The 14,615-nt window shown below is 41.0% G+C and overlaps 1 protein-coding gene across 10 annotated transcripts in view; it reads left to right on the plus strand.

Moving 5' to 3' along the window:
- Window positions 1–14,615, plus strand: part of ARIH1 (ariadne RBR E3 ubiquitin protein ligase 1) — a 62,004-nt gene that overhangs the window by 25,885 nt on the left and 21,504 nt on the right. For 9 of the 10 annotated variants that reach the window (XM_040601136.1, XM_040601135.1, XM_040601131.1 and 6 more), the window contains exons 3-5: window positions 7,885–8,029; window positions 12,835–12,927; window positions 13,334–13,389. In XM_040601136.1, coding sequence (XP_040457070.1) covers window positions 7,885–8,029; window positions 12,835–12,927; window positions 13,334–13,389 — 294 coding nt within the window. Of the gene's footprint in view, window positions 1–3,059; window positions 3,141–7,884; window positions 8,030–12,834; window positions 12,928–13,333; window positions 13,390–14,615 lie in introns of those variants that run through there. The other variant, XM_040601137.1, reaches the window with a different exon arrangement.

Genomic DNA, 14,615 nt, shown 5'->3' on the forward strand with positions numbered 1-14,615 from the left:
AATGTTCCCCCTTCAGTAGCCTTTATTGGCTAAGAGTGAGTCCTTGTTTTAATATTAATACCTATTAGACTTCAGAGAAGTTTTGGAAGATAGTTGCCCATTGGACAAAGCAGTGCCTTCCAGCCGGAACGCATACAGGTGTAGCATTTTCACAGGCTCTGAAAGCAAGCAAGCAGAAACAGGTTCCTGTTGTGTGGCAACTGTTTTGGATTTGGGTTTAGTTGGTCTTGCATACAGTGCTAGCATGTGTATTCCTGATGTTTATTTGTTAGTTTTGCCGAGAATACACTGTTCTTGACTGAATAAGGGTACTGGTAAAGTGCATCTGCCTTGACTTCATCTTTGCAGCTCTAGGTTTTCTTTAGTGAGCGTGTCAATTGGGATCTGAATTTTGCCTCCCTCTCAGAGCAGAGCATTTTATGGGTATTTATGATCTTTGATTCCTAGCTTTTGGGGAGTGTAGCTGGTAAAGGTACTTTTTATAGTTCATTATTATACAGAGGAAGCCAAATCCAGCTAAAGTGGTAATGCACTTCTTGGTTTTTTTTTCAGTGCCAGTGTTGTTGTTGAAAAGAATGTGAGGGAACTGGAGAATTAGGAGAGTAGTCTGGATCAGAAGGCAGTACAGGGACTTACTGGTTGTTACAGCTTTTGCTGGTCTTAAGAAGTGTTAAGAGACATAAATGAGTGGGTGGGGGTGAGGGCAGGAGGACTCTGGTGCCTGGTAGGATTGTTTGGCTTTCAATTACTGTTTCCTTTGCCTGATGATCAGGGTATGAGAAGATAGGATGCTTTCTAGCTTGTAAAACAGAATTGTTGGTAGTACTGTTGAATTGGTAAGTACTGCTTAACAGCCCGTAGGTGCTTTGTGCTATGCTATGGGCTGAGTCAGTGTAGCTTGGTATTCTGTCATGCACGGTGCAAGTCTGGAAGAGAACAGATTTCCAGTCTGCTAGTAGATGGGTTTGGAGTTTAAATATTTCTGCTGTCCTGGGCTAATGGATTTAGGACACCTTTAACCCCCTTTATGTAACGTTTTCAGCTAGTGATGGTGCTCAGGTATCTCTTTAGTTTTGTTTGGCCTAGATTTTTTTTTTTTCTTCTGAAGTTATTATTTTTTTTTAAAGCTTTTTGGTCTTTGCTTTATTTTCCTGAGATTGACCTCTTTTACTTGATGTTGGAAGTACGGAAGCGTTGTGTAACAAATATAGTTACATTGAGGCTATTTAAGTCTGATGACAACTGTTAAGCATTCTGATTTAGTTCCTTCTCTGTAACTTCTGTTCACTTCTTTGAGTTTCTTGTGCTGGTTCTTTTGGTCAGGCTAAAGTTCAGTCTCCTTGGCTACCTCCATCTCACTTTGAGATACCTCTGTGTAAGTGTACTGAAATGTCATCCCTTTATTCAATAGGTTTGTTTCCCTTCTCACTGAAAGCTTGTTTAAGGCTGCTGTAAATAATTAAAAAAAAAAATAAATTGGTCTGTGGGTTTTTTCGAAGGAGGGTGTCAGCTGCTTCTGTGTGAGGTGGTATTGTTAAGGCTATTCCAGTTTCCAACCAAACACTTTAAGTAAACATAAATATTTACAAAGTCCACAGGTAAACATGTACTCTTGGTACATATTCATTAAAATACTTATCTTAATTCTATAGGATTACTCCTGTGAGTAATGTGTGATCCTTGCTTATGCAGACATATTTCACGATTTCACTGCTGAATAATGTCCTGTTGTATTAGAAAAACATTTAAAACCTTTTTCTCTCAAGTAGCTGGTGCTGCTTTCTGTCACTACTTCACCAAATAGCTTCCATGAAGCCTTTTGCAGCACTCCACTGATGCTCAGCGGTGTTAAGGCAGGAGCAGGAGGCTGGGGAAGAGGCTGAGAGCTGGCTCTTAGTGTTGAAGATTTTGTCATTGCTGCAAGTGATAGGTGAAGGCAAGGGTGAGAGGCAGGTGATTACTTCAGCAGCCAGGATGAAAACCAATCAGTTTGATAGCGATGGAGCTGGAAGTAATGCCATGAGGTAGCTGTACCTCACATTGTTTTGCTAAAATAGAGGTGGCTCTTGCTTAGACAAACATGACAAGATCAGTAAGCCCAAATTTAGACTTGATTATTCTTTCAAAACAGCAATCACTTTTGAGACTTGCTTGGCTTTGTGTGTGTCCAGCAAAACTTACAGCAGCATTGTGCTAGTGTAAATGAGCTGAGAAACTGTGAAGCGTTTGTGGTGAGGTAGAAAGGCATGTTCTAATCGGACAAAAAAAAAAAAAAAAAATTAAACACTAATTTAAAGGGGAAAAACCCCAAACCTTATATTTTACTTGAAAAAGTAACACTGTCCGTTCACTGAGTCTTCAGTGTCTGACCCAAAAGAAGTCTTGTGTCTGGGAACCTCTGGCTTACTAATAGCTGAATTTATGTGCTGGCTTGCCTGTGGATGTGCACCCATCGCAGTGTGGGCTAAACCCAGGCAGAGCTTGACCCCGGGGTTGGAGCATCTGCTCATACTGGGGAGCCAGGGCAGGTGCCAAGTAAAAGTGCTTACACGCAGTGTTCTTTCATGCCAAGTGAACCCATGTTCTGTAACACTGTTGGAGGCTTAAGTGTTGGGTTTTATTTTCTTTTTTTTTTTCTTTTTTCCTTGGTGTACTCTTGCTTTAGGTTGAACTGGTATAAATTTGGTCTCTTTTAATAACCATTAGGAAGACTTCCCAGGAAATTCCTGTTGTTGCCTGCAGTCTGGGTGGGTTTAATGCTTGCTAAGATGTAATGTTTGGGTGCAATTTTTGGTGCCTAATTTCACACCAAGTCAGAGCTTGAACTTAGTTGCTTAATAGCATGTATTTGCGGTACCTAGCCAGTGTCTGTTTTACCCTAGTTCATCGTGAGTCAGCATGACCTGACAGGCAGCCTTATCAAACTTTGCCTGTAGTAAAGCAGATAAATGAAGTGGCTTCTTTTTTCTTGATAAGTGTTGAGTGTGGTGAGGTCTGAGCTTGTGAGATGAAAATTTCTGTGTTTTAAAACATGAAAACGTCTTTGCTTTTTTGTATTGTTATGCATGTTTTTAATAAACAGGTTATTATTGTCTGTGCCAGCTTTGTCATGAAGTAATTGCGTGGCAGATATGTTACAGGTATTTATTCCACTTACAATGAAGCAATAGGGCAGTTCTTCAATTGTGGCTATCCCATTGGTGAAGCACTAATTTGACTGTGTCTGAAAGCAAAATAGGTGTTTTGGGGTGGATTTGTTTGTAGTATGGGAGTGGGTAATGTGGGAAGTACTTGAGTACAGATTCTGATGTATTGCATGTGTTTCGGAGAATAAAGATGTTAAATACTGTTTTCCTCTGTCTCACAAGCTTGATTAATAGAGGCAGGAGACTAGCAGGCGCAGATACACCAGGAAACCTCAGAAATAAGTAAAGGAAGTGCTTTAGCTTCTAACTTTATCTCGATTACCTTATAACTTTACTAGGGCTGATAGCATCTGTCCCTCCTGAGGGGAGTTTTGGGGATGAATGTCCTCATGGTGAAGAGACTAAAATGCAGCTCTACTGCTTTATGTACCTTCCCCTGGTCACTTTTTTAAAAAAGAAAAATATTTCAGCATGTAACTGAAGGCCCAGTTTAATTCTTGGAGGTACAGACAGAAGTATTGCAGTCCCTTGTTAGGTGCTTATTTTGGTGGCTGCAAGTCTCTGTTCCCACTGAGCAGAGGACAGGTGCCAGGAGCCCTGGTGGCTTGGCTGCTGGCCCAGATTGCCTCTTCCCCTTGCACTCAGGGTCTGACTCTTCACTGTAGGTACCTGGCTGGCTGCTTTCCTTTGGGCAGGCAAGTACTTAACACTGTTCACTAGAGGCCGAACAGGTGAAAAATTGCGTATGGCAGGCATTTTGCTGTGAAGATATCTTTTACTGTGAGTACAGTGACTCTCTTGATATTCACAAATGCTCTTTGTATCTGAGAGACTGAGTATCCCAAAGTATGTACCAGAAGCCGCCTTTTTTTTTTTTTTTTTTTTTTTCCCCCTCCTCCAGTGAAAAGGGGTTTTGGGTATTTGTCTTGGATCCTCCCTTGGATAGGATTAGATTATGTCTAGAGAATTGTGATGAGGCAGTTATCCAACAGCAGGCGGAAATTTTGAGGAAATAAAGAAGCTGACAGCTTGATCCCTTTGTCAAAAAGACTTGATACTATTACGAATTTGGTGTTGGTAAGCAGTGAAGAAATCATAGTAGAACTTGAAAATGATTTACTGGTGTGTCTATCTTAAAATAGCAGAGGAAACAACTTTACGATGAAGAGAATGAATTTTGAAAAACTATTAGAACCAGTTATTGAATTCAGCTATGTTGAGCAAAGAGCCTAATAATGTTGGTTGAATAGACTGTAGTATTTCTCAAGTATCAGAAGTGCTAGAATTACTGAATGACTGCATTGCAAAGGGAGAAGAGGGCAGAGGATTAAAAAAAGCTGATAAAGGTGCTGTACTCCTCCCTAAGATGAAAATAAGGACTGAGCTACCTAAAAGCGATGGTGACAACTTGAGGAAAAATCAAAATCCCTGGAGTTGTGAAGGAAGTGAGAAGGGAATTAAGGGATTTTTATCCCACACTTCACAGCAGTGATGATAGCATGCAACTGTACTATATAAAATACAGGGCACACATCGAGTTCAGCTATTAGTATGGTGTGTATGGAATTACTTTGCTCAAAAGGGTAGTGGCAGGCTAGATGGAACCTTTGGTAAGTCTCTTATTGGTTAACTTTGGGATGAATGTTGGTTAGTGTTAATGAATGACTTGGCACAAATCTGTTTGGAGGCATTTGGTTCAGAGAAGGATCCAGACGTCATATAGGCAAAACCCCCAGACAGCTGAGAGGATCCTAGCAACAAAAGCGGTACAAAGTTTTACGATAGGTCTCATTAGAACAGAGGTGGAAACCAATATGGAGTTTCTAGTAAGAGATTAAAATGAAGATGCTACCATGAAGGACTTCTGGAGAAAGGTAGACATTGTTTGGGATGCATTAAGTGAGAGATCTGCAGGAGAAACATAGGTGAAATTGTATGAGATCGTGGTAAAATCTCAACTGGGATTGCATTTGTTTTGGTCTCCTTGAGTTCAAGGAGAATGAATGGAAATAGAAACTGGTGGTTGAGGAGATTTGCTGGACAGTGAAGTGGAGAAATACCATGTGAGAAGCTGATGTCTGTGAATCCTTTGACGGAAGAACATGGGAAAGGAGAAGGGAGATCTGCTTAAATGGATGGTGTGTGTTAATGCTTGAACAAGGGGAAAAAAGGCATGGTAATTGGAATTAAGGTTTGTTCCTAACCGTTGAAGGAACTGGAACAGTCTCCTGAGTAGGCGCTTGGTGTGTTTGCATAAGGAGTGTTGGAGCATCTATTGGAACTGTGTGTTTTCAGGGACATCCAGGTTTTTTTCTGTGTTTTCTGGAGTTCTTATTGTCCAGTGACAGCATGATTTTGAGTCCGAGAGAGAGATGCGGAAATTACTTGCTTAGCACACCCTGGTGCAGCAGAGAAAGCAAATGCATTAAAACATATGCAGTACCCCATTTCTCCTCAACACTGGGGAGGCTTACAAGTGGTGATCGTGATCCCAAAGAGCAGAGTGAATAAGACTGAAGAGTGCAGATTTGTTATCTTAGACTTAACATTATTTCCATCATCTGTGTGGCGCTGGCTGAGTGTCTTACTGCCTGTGTAAGAGTAGGGAGGGACCAGGCATTTGATATGGAAATGATTTTATATGGGCTGTGGCTGTTGTACCAAAATGCAAGCATGTGCATACTTTGAACTGTGTCGGTACTTTGGAAATGTTTGAACTGGTTAAAGACTCCAATCTGTGCATCTTACTAGAGTTAACTTTACCGCTAGCCTTTAGCCCTAAGAAACATGCAATGTCAGGTCACTTGTTTTCTACCTGCTATTGGGAAACAACTGAAAGCCTGGAAAGGGTGTGGTGGTTCTGAATTAGTTACCCATTGGTATTTAGAAGGGATAGGTAATTCCAGGTGAAAAGTAGTTGTTGGCGACTTCCTGTCTTTGTGTCTTGGTGTAGGGCAGTAGGTGTCATGGCTCAGAAGAGTAGCTTTTGCAGACTTCATAAAAATAGAAGTGCCTGGTACAAGTGGTAAAGTCAAGTTCCTGATGTGGATATGCACCCTTAAAAGACAGCCCACCATTACAAGTGTCTCCGCTATTTCCATAAGCATTTAGCTGACCACGAATGCCAGTATTAGCATTTGACTTCAAAACTATTTTCTTTGCAAACATCACACCCGACTTTGCTCTTTTTCAATGGGGGATGGCCTACACTGATAGTACGCCATGTAAGAACAGTTTGAAGGCTGGAAATGTTCTGTGGCATTAGTATTTATCCATGACTTGAATAAAAAAGTACTGCCTATAATGGGACTGCACTGAATTTGCTTGATAAAATTTTCTAGATATTAAGTAATCTTGAAGGCAAACAAAATAACTTGGTTGAGTTAAATCCCTGAGGTAACATTGAAGAACAGTGGCAAAGCCTCACGTGTGCTGCAATGCCAGAATTCACCACTACCTTCAAAATTCAGTGTCCTGAAAATTAAGATCTAAAGTATGTTAAGTGCATCAAGAACATATGAACCAGCTGTGAAATTAATAATTTTTAATTAAGTCAAGTTTTGTTGGTAGGTAATGCTGTAAGAGAGCTGCTAAAGATTTGTCGCTTTTTGCAGTACTGCAGGATAAGATGATCTAGCCAGAGGTGTTTTGGTTAGACACTGTGTACTAGGTCTAGTCCCACATTTCTGAGATACAGCTACTATCTTCTTTTCTCAGCAGAAGGTCTTGGTTCTCTTCTATCTACTGCGGACAGCAGATAATTTTTTTGTTTGTTTGGTTGGTTTGTGATGAGTTTATGTGCCTTGATACCTAAATTCCGAGATACTTATCTTTGGAAGCACTGTAAACTTGGAATTGTATATTCTTAGGAGGTTGTTAAAATATCCCAGGTTGACTGGAGACAAAAGGACTTAAATGGCTAGGATTTAGGCCCAAGAGATGGACTGTGCAAGCTTTGGATGTGGGCAGGATGTTCAGTGTGAAATTGAAGACTAGTCTCACTGGAGGTCAGAGTCCAGACCGAGCAGCAGTTGTTGCTGAACTCTGGAGATGACTGAAGTGTGTGAAAGGCAGTCCTGCAGTTGCCTTAATTGGAGACAGGTGACCATGAAGAAGTGCTCTATCAGCTGAACCAAGTGTCTGACTGCTGACACATTTCTCCTTAGATCAGAGAAGGAAGTACCAAAATTGAAGTCAGAACCTCTTTGGGGCACACTTACTGTAGAGTGAGTACATGGAGGAAAACATAAAGTACAGGAACTAGGGACCTGCTGGATCACAAAGTGTGACTGCTGCTTCCTGCCTCCTCTTTAATGTTTTGGTGATTAGAATACTAGGAAAAAATGTAAGGCTTAAGCTGAAAGGAGAATTGAACTTAGAAAGGTGTCCTGATACCTGGACTGGGAAATAGGGCATCCTTGTTCTAGTTTCCTGTCCTGGAGTTTTAATGCGAAGTAATCACTGTGGAGAACCATGAATTACTTGAAATGCAGCTGAAGAATTGAAGGTGCTTGAATTTTCAGAAGTGTGGAATTCAATCCAGAATCTCTGAAATGTAGTTGTCTTATAAGTCTGTGGTCAGGGTTGTGTTGTGTTAAGTTAGTGAAGAGTTTGTTAAAAGTAGCAGGTGTTTTTTTGAAATACGAAGACAAACTTTGTACATTTAACTTCCAAATAGAATTTGAAAAATTACTTACAGGAAAGGTAGTTTAAATTCTTATTCTCTTGTGTTATGCAGGTACTTTGATGGCAACTTGGAGAAGCTCTTTGCAGAGTGTCATGTAATTAATCCAAGTAAAAAGTCTCGAACGCGCCAGATGAACACAAGGTCATCAGCCCAGGATATGCCTTGTCAGATCTGCTATCTGAACTACCCAAACTCGGTGAGTACCTGGCACCCAAGATGGTATCTGACCAGTAATTCCCCAAACTTTTCTATCTGAAACAGCATTTTGGGCAGAAGTCTGTGAGGACTTCTCCAACAGTGTTTTAAAAAAAGCCTTTGAAATGAAACTGAGATGTCACTTTTTTAATTGAATCTTCTAGTCTGTAGTATATGCATTAAAAAACAGTGTTCTGGATTGTTCCTTAATGCAATAAACCTTATGTCTTGTCTGCTGCAGTGATCCAAGTAATATGGAGGGGGCACAGAATTTTGTAGTGCTTTATGCATTCTCTTTAATTCTTACTGTGTGGTTTGACAAATTTTTTTTTTAATAAACATCAAACAATATTAGATTACCTGAAACAGGATTGTATTTCAAATAAAATTATTATCCCTTATGCAAAAACCTTTGAGGATGCTGGGATCTGGGTAGCACTGTAGTAAAGTTCTTCAGAAAAAAACCAAGCAGTAGACCAAGCGATTTTTGCAAAGGTCAGATACCAATTAAGACATACAAATAAATGATATGTGAAAGAAAAAAAATGTGAAAAGCATGATGGGCAAAGGGATTTGCTTAAACAGAACAACAAGACAGGAAGCAGCTTATGAAAGTAATAAATAATGATACAAAATGGTCTAGCTAGAAAGCCTAGAATAAAATGGAATAAGAGTAGGAGTAAAACGAAGTGCTGTTCGGGAAACACAACCAATATGGATGTCTTTCGACCTTTATGATGTTTGTGCAATACCTTCTTTATCAGAAAAGGTTAGGGTAGAAGTGCTTGCTGGGGCTCTAAATCGGCCTTTTGGTTTGTGGTAAGATTGGTGATGGTGCTACTTTATTTGTAGCTGTTGACAAATACTGAACTTCCCCATATGCTAATAGGATGTCCAGGCTTCTACCTTCTACTGTGTTTTGTACAGGCAAGCAGCTTGCTGTGACTTTGCAGGGGCAGGATGTAATGATGGGAGATCCTGGAAAAAAACAAGATTAGTGGAAAAATTCGAATATGAGAATCTGGCTTTGCCAAAAGGCAGGGTGCTGACATACGTGAGGAATTCTTCCTTTATTGGAACCTACTGATCCTGGTGGAACTATCCTGACCCTCCAAAACACCATAATGTCTGCCTGACCTTCGGAGAGCAAAGCAGCCCTTACATAAGGCTTCCACTCTTGCTCTGGGTGTGTTTTATGAGCTTGCTTTTTTTAAGAATGGAAACCATTATGAGCTTTGGGGTTTATTAGTAGCCTTGAATAAAGTACCCTTGCTGCTGTAGCCTGACCTGCAAGCCTTTTCCTTGCTCTGGAGCAGGTAGAGCAGAGCAAAGCCCACTTTCAGGCCACTGAGATTTTCAGTGTTAAGATAGTATTGCTCTTGAGCCAGTAACCACAAGACTTCGTGCATCTCCTTTTAAACCTTGTGTGTGCTGACTTCCTTTTTAGAGAATAGGTGTTAAGAATTGTTACTTGCATTGTATAAAGAGGTGCTTTGAAAAACAAAGACAAGCTTGAGAAATTTGTTTGACCCTCTTAACTTATGCTGAAATCCTGTTGATTAATAATGGCAGACTTTCCACATAGGTAGTAAGGAAATAATTTTGATTTTAGGCTATGCAGCATTTTTATGAAAACAGGAGGACTTAGGGGGAGAAATGGGAGGACACATCTTCAGCATCTTAACGTCCATCTCTAGAATAGGTCCTCTTGGAAACTTCTAATTTAGATTTCATGTTCCTGATATATTATTCTCCCCTTTTTAATGCAGTGGCTGTGCTAGGTGGGAACAATATGCCTTTCCTCTGGCTATGGGTATGTGTTCTGCCTGGGAGGCAGTTTTTCTAGCTACTGGAAAGAACTGCACAAAGCACACTAACTTCTTGGTTTTGTGGTTCAAATACCACATAAAAAATAGTAGCAGCTCAGTTATTAGAAGAGCAGTTTCTTGGCTGATGGAGCAGGTAGATGTTGCAGGTGAGCAGGAGTGTCTTGGTGTTAGGTCAAGAGGCAACAGAGGGGAACCTCTGTTTCTTTGCCATATGTAAAAGATGGAGCACGTAGGAAAACTAGTATTTATTATTCTGTAAAAGACTGTAGTGTTTCTGTCTAAGGTGTCCGTAAGCCATCTGGTTTGAAATACATTTTGAAGCAGTTTTGGTCAGTGTGAATTACAAATTCAAGGATAAGCTATGTTCAATACCTAGCCAGAAATCTCAGCTTTTAAATCCTGTGCAATGGTCAGCTTCCCCTCTCCCTAACGCCCCAAAGCCATATTTTTGAGAGCCCCTTTCAGCCTGTGTAAAGCTGAGAGTTTTGAGTTATGCCTGTTAAGAAATTTTACCATGACTTTGTCTATTGGTGCTGTCATCATCATTACTGAAGTAAAGAAAGCCTGTGTGAGGCTGTCATGGTAAACACCTTGGAGCAGCTGATCCCTTCTTCGATCAGTTTGATGCTACCAGAAGAGCAAGCAGGGACAGATATCGAATGGCAGCATGCTGCTGCTAGCATTTGGCTTTGTAAGGAAAGTAGGTGATGAGTATATAGATAGGGTGAAAGTAGAGCCACCCCCTGTGATAACATGCTGTTTCAGAAGTCGCTGTTACCTGATGCACTTAATGGTTTTATGTCAGCCTTTTTGCTTGCTCCCTTGACATCTGCTGTCTGCTTAGCCAAAAATAATTGGGAACTCCCTCAAAGTAAAGAAATTAGTTGAAAGATACTCTGAATTCTTTCCAGCCTGGGAGGAAGTGGTGGCTCCCTTTTATGTGGGCATTTAGCAAACCTTTTTGCTGCCTGCAGTAACTGAAACAAGTCTTAAACGAAGACATGTGCTTACCTATGTTCTGTAATGCTTCCTTGTGTGTGTTTGCTGCAGGAGTGTTTAGGTTCATTAAGGGATGATCCCCTTGTCTGTGCTTGCTTCCCATCACATGTGGTGAAGCCATCATTCTGGGAAGAGTCAGTACTGTCTTCGGGATGGTTGTATGCTGTTGGTGTCCCAAAAGTTACAGATGTTGGGGCTTTTCTACCACAACCCTGCATCTCCAGGGGGTGTCACTTGGTCACAGCAGCGTCTGTGGAGCATCAGATACCTTGTTAGCTGGCTCAGTAATGGTTCAGAAATCGGAAGGTTTTTCTTTTTTTCAGTCTTGGAGTTGGTGTACCTGGCACCTCTGTAGCTGTTGGCCTCTTCTCTCCTTGAACCATGGGCTGACACTATTTATTTTTTTGTTTCAAAGAAAGCAAAGGTTTGGGTGGGTATCTCTGTTTTTACTGGGCATGAAGTCAGATGCTCAGCTCGCTTCTCTCCTTGCTGACTGGTTGGGTCAGATTTAACTGCCTTGTTGCTTCTGGTAAGTGCTCTCTGGCAGGCTGTAGGCATGGCAGGCAGAGTCGAATCTGCTGGCTGCAGCCTCACAGCATGTTTCCAAGCCTCGGGTTCAAACCTGTGTCTCCAGTGATGGCAGGAGTGCCAGATGAGTGTGAATCACAAAATGATGAGGCTGTGGGAAGAAGGTGCTAACAAGCTCCTTCCCTGCGCAATCCAAGTGCTGTAGCATTGAAAGATGAGTGTAACCAACATAACGTATCGGTGTTGGATGAACAAAATGGGCTATGTGGTGGCTATAATCTTGAGTCTGTAATAGTCAAGGAGGCAGTTTAGGGAGAACGTAATTTTCTTAAAATGGATTCTCTTTTTCTTAATTACCAGCATCCTGCTGCTGTTCTGGCTGCTCTGCAGACGGTACAGGTTTCTTTCACTTGTGGAGTTTCATACAAGTTGATGATGTCTCAAGGTGGAGCTCTTGTTTTATCGTACTGTCTGAGAATAAGATGGTTTGGAAAGCTAAGCCATCAAATACTAACCTGCATAGTGGTATGAGTGAAGTGTTTCAAATACAGTTTGTCCTTGCTCCTGGCGCTGGATATAAAGTACCTTCAAGATGACCTGAGAAAAGTAACTTAATTTCAGTCTTTCCTCAGCAGTGTTTGCTCTCCACTGCTTGTGTAATCATTTAATCCCAGATGATATCCTGACATACTCTGTGCAGATGGTAACATACACAGGTGAAGTTGTCCTTCTTGCTGTCTGCAACAGCTAATCATTATTTGAATTTTGTTTAGTGATTTTTACCTGCCAATTAGAATCTTTAGTGTCTTCATCTGATGAGCATCTGGATTGCAGGGGGAAGTTTATCAAGCAAGTTGGCAAACTTTATGCATGCGCATTAAAAGCGTCACACCATTCTATTTCTGTTGTTTAGTGCTCACCAGTTAGGCAGACTGCTCGCTGATCACTTAGTTTCCTACACAAGAGGGAACTAAATTAGTGGCTGTGCATAGCTGGTGTGCATATTCTGGGACTTCTGGGTAGCACCCACATGCAATATCAAGCCAAGTGGAAAAAAAATAGGAAAAAAGAAGACTCCATATAATCTTATAACTGTGACCTGTGTGGCAATGGTGCATGTATTTTACTCATTTGCAAGAGTAAAACAGAGGAGAGCCATACTATGCTCTGTATATACCCCTAAAACAAGGACCAATTTAAATAGGCAAGCAGGATGGAAATGTCAGCCACACCTTTCCTTGCTGCTGGGGTTGGGGATTAAAGTCTGGCTTTGAAAGCATGACTGCAGCTGCATTGGCAATGTTCTGTAGTGGTGGTGATGCAAAATAAAGAGTGTCTCAAGTTTGGTGTGAGGGATGAGATGTGATAAACTGCACAGCATCAAGAAGGGCAAAATGATTTGAGTGTATCCACATGATAAAATGATCCAATGTCTTCTTTGTCCTTGCAGTACTTTACTGGCCTAGAGTGTGGACACAAGTTTTGTATGCAGTGCTGGAGTGAATATTTAACTACCAAAATAATGGAGGAAGGCATGGGACAGGTAAAACGTCAACTCTGTTACCTCATGACTGACTTCTGGAAATGTTGTGTATTGGAGAGGAAGGGGAAAGAGAGGGGAGAATTCTTCCCCACTAAAGTTTAAAAAAGAAAAACCAACAAAAAACCAAACCCCAAAAGAACAACAAAAAAACCCCCAAGCCCTAAAGCTTTGGGAGCTACAGTCTGCTGTGGGTGAAGCTGGAGGGAACTACATGGCACTTGTGCAGGTGTCTTTGCTCTGGGTGGGAGGCATTGTGCTGTGCATGGTAGCACATCTGGGACTTGATGATAGAGCCAATGTACTATTTTTGCTGTGGATTGTAGGTGAGTCTGTTGCCTTGGAATTCTTTGTGATGCAAAACCAGGATAAACACTGTTCTTTTCACGACCTTTTTGTTTTTTTTCAGACCATTTCATGCCCTGCTCATGGCTGTGATATCTTAGTTGATGACAATACAGTTATGTGAGTATGATGATTTGCTGCTGCTTGGTTTTCCTCTCTTTTTTTTCTGTTGTTACTTATTTGTTATTCGAATGTACTGGCTTATATAAAAAAAACCTGCATAGAGGCTATAAGGCAGCAGAGATGTTGGTCTTGAACTGTTTTGATACTAGCATGTCTCAGCTTCCTGTTTAGCTTTGGAAAACCTATGCCACAGTACTTGAAGGAAAGACTCCTTGACCAATTTGGTCAGCATGACAGCAGAATAAAAGCTAGGCAGTCTTTCCAAACCCTGTTTAACTGCTTTGTGTATTTTGTTTCCTTTGATTTACGCAGGAATTCAGGACTTCCTACCTAGGTCAACCCACTGGTTCACCAAGTCCTATAGCTATAGTTAATACGTGAGTCAGAGGAAGGAAGTCCTCTGTACAGTGTGATGGAGGGTGTGTTGTATGCCCTCTGATAGAAAGCAGTTGACCCTCAAACATAAGATTTGATTAAGCTGGTATGTCAGCCTGTGTCACTTTGTTTATTAAGTTGTCCAGTTGTAGGATGACTGCTCGTACATGGTGGAGTGATGAGTTTCCTTCTGTTTTATATTGGGCAATGTTATTGCATGAGTAATGTCCTTCATAATTCTGAACCTTGATTAACTCCATTTTAATTCTTCATGCTAAAAAGTGTCTGAATAGGAGTTTTTATTCTGTTACCTTCCTTCCTTCCTGAAGTCTGACTCACTCATTGATACCAATTTGCTGGTTTTTATATCGATTGCTTTGACTAGCGATTTCCCATATCCCTCTGCATTAGTGGCTCTATGTTAGTTATGGAGTGTAGGCTGGATAGAAGTGGAAGTAGCTGAAGTGTTTTCCTGCCCTGTTGAGGGGTGGTTTGTAGAGTTCAGTGGGTGGAAGCCTTTATTGAGTTTTTGTGGGGTTTTTTTTATTTTGTTACTGGAATCTGAACTCAACTTGTGGTCTGCACTCTCAGCAGGAAATTTCATGAGTGTTTTCTTGATTGCAACAGTTTGAATAAGCTGCCTGTAAAGTAGACTAACCAAAATTGTTACGAGGTTGTGGCAGTAGAAGTAGCAAGGAAAGGATGGAAGGAAAGCAGCACTGGCTTCTGTTGCTATTGCTTGATATTAGTAGTAGGTCTGACTATCATTACATTTCACTTCATGACTTTTATAGCACAGAAAACCATGACACTGGGGTGAATCTGTGCAGCTTCTGACTTGTATGACG

Source organism: Falco naumanni, chromosome 7 (genome assembly GCF_017639655.2).
Source record: "Falco naumanni isolate bFalNau1 chromosome 7, bFalNau1.pat, whole genome shotgun sequence".
NCBI classification, from domain to species: domain Eukaryota; kingdom Metazoa; phylum Chordata; class Aves; order Falconiformes; family Falconidae; genus Falco; species Falco naumanni.